General features: G+C 33.5%; 1 protein-coding gene across 1 annotated transcript; it reads left to right on the forward strand.

The window, feature by feature from the left end:
• The first annotated feature begins 942 nt into the window (after positions 1-942).
• Positions 943-3,724, forward strand: LOC124293474. Its single transcript, XM_046734371.1, has 2 exons — positions 943-2,411; positions 2,531-3,724. Exons 1-2 carry the CDS (start codon positions 2,076-2,078, stop codon positions 2,555-2,557), a joined length of 363 nt encoding a protein of 120 aa, XP_046590327.1. The 5' UTR covers positions 943-2,075; the 3' UTR covers positions 2,558-3,724.
• The last annotated feature ends 1,984 nt before the right edge of the window (positions 3,725-5,708 follow it).

Below are 5,708 nucleotides of genomic sequence, written 5' to 3' on the forward strand. Positions count from 1 at the left end.
CATTGTTTGTAGATTCTATCGACATATTTTGCACAACACTTACATCACCAACAATAACATCACCAACACTATGCGTCGGATTACCATTAATATCACACAAAGCAGAATTGTTTATGACACTTCGAGGATTTGTGGCAACAGCCCGCCGAAGTTCAACATTGATGTCTGGATGTGCACCGTTTGTCAAGCACCTTCGTGTTCCCGTCAATTCTACCATATCATCTGAAAAATGTCTATGGCAAATTCGGTACTTACGAAGATCATTACAAGAAATATTGTAGACCCAGGATTCACAATAAATCATATCCCTCCATGTCAATGCGAGAATATCATCTCTGGGGAAACGATGACCTGGATCACTTTTTCCCGAGCGACACCCCAAAACAACGCATTTATACGACATTTTTGCTCATCCAATTATGTCGTATAATCAGCAAAAACAGTAATTGAAAAAAGCGCTAAAGTAATTAGCAAAAAACAATGAATCACGTAACCGAAGTTTCAACCAGCAAATCTATTGTTGTTTAGTAGTTGCGAACAAGTAACGATCGAGAGCAGCGCGGTCGATATCATACTCGTGTACATATGTAATATATGTTTACATGTATACATGTAAATATAAATGTAGCTATACATGTATGTCTATATGTATATATATGCAGGTATGTTTGTATATATGAATATGTTTACGCATTATAATGTGAGTATGTATATACCGGGACAATCTCTTGAAACTATACGTATAACGCGCATGCGCCAAATAATTTAATCTCATTGGTCGGTGAAATCGCGCCGCGGTGATGTTTTCATCTGCTGAGCAAGGCGCCAACGTACACAAAATGAAACAAAAGCTGTAATTCTCTCGCGCGTAAAGCCGTGGATTGAGGTTATGCTGCCGTTTATTTTTACGTAGCGTGAATTGTCTAAGAAGAATAGTGTAACGATATTACATGCGAGTCACATAGAATATAAAGTAATTCGTATGTACGCGCCTTAAGCACATACAACGTTTCAAAATAAAGGGCAAACGCTTAACTCTAGGTGTCACGTCGGTCAAGATCACCTATCCGGTGAAATAAGTGTAACTCTCTCTCTCTGCGAGCCGGGGTCGAAGCGAACGGTCGATATAAAGTCTAGTCCTGTCATATTCACATTCTTATAATTTCGTTAACATTTGGGAAAACAAAACAAGTAAAAAAAAAAAAAAAAAAAAAAAAAAAAAAAAATTGAGACGACGATTCATACAAGAAGTGTAACCCAACGCAATCCCAATCTTTCGGAGCCTGTGAGCCTAAAGAACAAATCCAAATATCTGATCGACGAACGACCACGCAGTATAATCGGTGAAGACCGATTCTATAAAAGGAATATCAAAGAACTTCAACATCCATGATCATCTACGGAGCCGTTAGGCCACCTCTCTTCATCAGAGATATTCCGAGCTAAGTCATCTTTTCATTACTGATTTGTAGGTGGATTGTGCCACAAATCTGTAATAGCCTTCTTAAGTCAGTATTTTATATCTTCGTCTGTTAACTTTATTGTAATCTCACCATAATTTAGAGTCCTTTGTCAGTAGATTCATTCTTTCACTAGAATCATTTTTAAATTTGAAGCATAAAGGAAAAGAGAGCCAGTCTTTCGTTAATATGGTACAAAAATTTTACCAGAATAATTATATACAAAACGTCGGTAATCGCGTTGAGTAATTTTAACGTGTGAATGAAAGAGTGAATGAGATTTTCTATGATTGCCTGTTCTTTTAAAAGGTTATACCAAAACTCAATAAATCTGTGTTCTACATTGTTTCCTCCTGATTTAATGTATTTTGTTTATTGAATATATCTAGATTTCTAATATAACATAAAATCAAAACGTATCGGTTGAACCTCAAAAAAAAAAAAAAAAAAACCGTTACAAAATGGCGCCCGAACATAAAGTTTAGACATAAAGAAAGTAAACATAGGATTAAATTTGAAACTTCGTCGTTGAATGTTTGTATGATTGACCTTAGGTAGTAATTGTAAGAAACATATATTACGCGATAAATAGAAATATAAGAATTTCAAAAGTACATGGCACCAACGATTAAAAGAACACCTGTTAAAACTAGGTCAAGGATCACAAATAAACCAAGGAGGTCAGAACCTGACATATCAAAAGCAGGCAATAGTCAAATACGAAATAATACAAGCGAGATGGAGGGAGAACTGGAGCGTTTGAAGGAGGAAATGGCGAGTTTCGCGGGTTTACGAAATGCGATTGAACAGCTACAGGCACAACAAGCAACTAACGCACAGCTGGCAAACGAAGTCGCATTGTTGAAGCTCCAGAACGAACAACAAAGACAGGCTCTTCAACAGATACAGAATCCAGTTCAACAACCAGTTACCAATAACGATCAAATATCGGTGAGTGAGTTAATAGTAAGTTTGCAACGAAGTCACATTGATGCCAAAGCTCCCGAGTTTACAGATGAAGAAGTTATAAATCCTATTGAATATTTGGAAAATTTGGAAAATTATTTCAGGTTAAAATGTGTGAAGGAAGAGTGTAAATTGTCGATAGTCGAAAGTAAATTATCAGGTAGAGCAAAAATATGGTGGGAAGCGAGTAAAGAAACTATCAACACGTATAATGATTTTAAAGAAGCCTTTAAAAATAAATTTTATTCCATTCCAATCCAAGTTAAAGTCAAAACAAAGTGGAGTTCAAGAAGGTATAATCAACAGGATGGTTCACTTCAAACATATTTTTTTAAACAGCTTAAGGAAGCAAAATACCTATTACCGAAACTAGACCAGTTCGAAATAAACTATACCATTATCCAACAATTACCATATAAAATTCGTGATACTCTAGCAACTGTGAATATGGCGGATACAAAAATAATAGAACAAGCTTTATCGCAATTAGATGTAAATTATGAAGAAAGAAACAATAATAAACACAAATATCAAAATCAAAGTAACAACAATCAAGTGAATAATGTAAACAACATGCAAATTCAACATAAACAACAGCAACAGATAAATAATACAAGTAGGCAACAAAATTATCCAAATGCTGCAAACAACTTTTATCAAAATCCTCAATTTGGTACAAACTTATCACCATGGCAATATCAACCGCAAGTTCAAGCATCAACAAGCAACCAAATGAATTTACCAAACGTCAATTATCCACCACCTTATTTCTCAGGAACCAATAATCAGATACAGTCATTACAAACTCAAATGCAAACTAACACCAATAATTTACAAACCAGTCCAAATAGAAATTTAAACTAATAAACAGCTCGATGTGTATAAGTCCGACATCGAGTTGGGATTATGCAAATTTAGTTGAGGACTTAATGCACGAAATTGGTAATGCTGAAGAAAAAATTGAAAGAGTAAAACAAAACTTATCGAAGGGTCCAAATGTAGTAATAAATGTGTTAAATTATCGAATGGTAGCTTTATTTGATTCAGGAAGCCAAGTAACATGTATGTCTGAAAAAGTATATAAATCTCTCAAAGGTAATCATAGTTTAAATGAACTACCAGTTACAAATGTAGTAGTTTTACCAGCAATTGGGAAAAAGCCCACAGCGGTTAAGCGACAAATTTTGGTTGATGTTCATATGGGATCGCAGAAAATCACAACAGCTTTTTTAATTATACCGCATCTGTCTAGTAGTGTGATTTTTGGTAACGATTGGCTTGATATTAATAAAGTAGTTTTAGATTACAGTCAGAAAACAATTAGTATTAAAGGTAAAGTAATAGCTCCACCACTTTTCTCATACGACCGGGAACCTGCGGAAAGGTTGAGCTCATTTGCACAAAACGCGAAAATATATATCAAAATTTTAAGAACTGAAGATTCAGAAAAAGAACATGAAAAAATAGGTAAAGAAATATTTAAAAAGAATTCAAAGAAAGAGAATAATAATGAAGAAAATAAAAATGATGATGAAGATATAAAAACAGTTTTTGAAAATATCACAACTAAAGATCCTGAATGTGATAATGATGATAAAATGTCAGAAACACATGAAAATGTGATGCAAATTGACAATGAATCTGATTGTGTAGAAGAGAATAAAATTGATGAAGAAACAGAAATAAATTTAAAATATATCTTTGTAGAAAATGATGAAATTGATAAAAATATTTTAGTAGATAAGGAAAATATATGTGTAGCAATAAGTGAATTTGATAAAATTGCATCGGTAGATCAAAGAGATAATCCGAGAAATAATGAATTAGAAAATCTAAATTTGATGTGTGTAAAAAATAATATAAAATGTAATGAATCTGTATTTCAAAATGTAAACGAACATGAACAAAATAACGCAGAAACAATAGAATCACAAGACCATAATTTTTACAAAAAGAATTTAGTTTGCCAGAAAACAGTAGAATCGGAAGATCACAATTTTTTTAAAGATAAATTGGATGAAAATATCGAATCAATTTTAATAGAACAAATTCAAGTAACAAGATCTCAAACAAATGATCAAAACTTTTTCGAATCTGTCCGGTCGATCGCGAATAATCTTATGGGTACAAGTGAAGAGCAAAAAGTTGAGCTGGAAAAATTGCTAATTAAATATGAAAAACTATTTTCAGAGAAAGCCGGATGTACAAACATTTATGAACACTCTATCAAATTACTAAAAGACAAGCCAATCGTTAAAAAATCATACCCGGTACCATTTAAACTTAGAGAAGCAGTAGATGCAGAGATAAAGAAAATGCTTCAAGCAGGAATTATAGAAAGATCAAATAGTCAATACTGCAATCCATTGCGAATAGTACAAAAGAGGGAGAATGGAGTGAGGTTATGTTTAGATGCCAGATATATAAATGACATAATTGAGTCTGATAACGAATGTCCACCACCAATAAATGAATTATTAAGAAAATATCATGGTGTAAAATACATGACATCTACTGATCTAACACATGGATATTGGCAAATCCCGCTAGAGAGAAATTCACGTCAATATACAGCTTTTTTACACGGTGGCACTTTATACCACTTTTGCAGAATTCCATTTGGTCTCAAGACGGCAGGAAGTGGATTCATACGTGCCCTAAATATGGCATTAGGTAATGAATTTACCTCCTTTCTGACTTGTTATATAGATGATCTTTTAATAACCTCAACTGATTTTGATTCTCATATGAAACACCTAAGCCTAATATTTGATCGTTTAATGAAACACAATTTTACACTTCGTCTAAATAAGTCACTTTTTTGTAAGAAGTCAATCGCATTTCTCGGATACGTTATAACACCTGAGGGAGTTAGTCCCAACCCAGACAAAATCAAGGTGATTAGAGAATTTCCAGTACCAACAAGTAAATTGATTTTACAACGATTTTTAGGAGCGTGTAACTTTTACCGGCAGTTTAGCATAAAATATTCGAACTATGTCACGCCTTTGAGAGATTTATTAACAGACAATACACCGTTTAGATGGACAGAGAAACATACGAAAGCATTTAAAGAGATAAAGGAAAGTTTTATAAACTGTGTAACCCTTAATCACTATTTACCTGGCGTCATATGTAGAGTACAAACAGACGCAAGCGATCTTGGAATAAGTGCGATTTTGTACCAAATTGATGAGGAAGATAACCATAAAATTATTTCACTTATAAGTAAATGTTTGTCGAAAGCAGAATTAAATTACACAACTACGGAAAAGGAATTAC

Source organism: Neodiprion lecontei, chromosome 3 (assembly GCF_021901455.1).
Source record: "Neodiprion lecontei isolate iyNeoLeco1 chromosome 3, iyNeoLeco1.1, whole genome shotgun sequence".
In the NCBI taxonomy this organism is placed as follows: domain Eukaryota; kingdom Metazoa; phylum Arthropoda; class Insecta; order Hymenoptera; family Diprionidae; genus Neodiprion; species Neodiprion lecontei.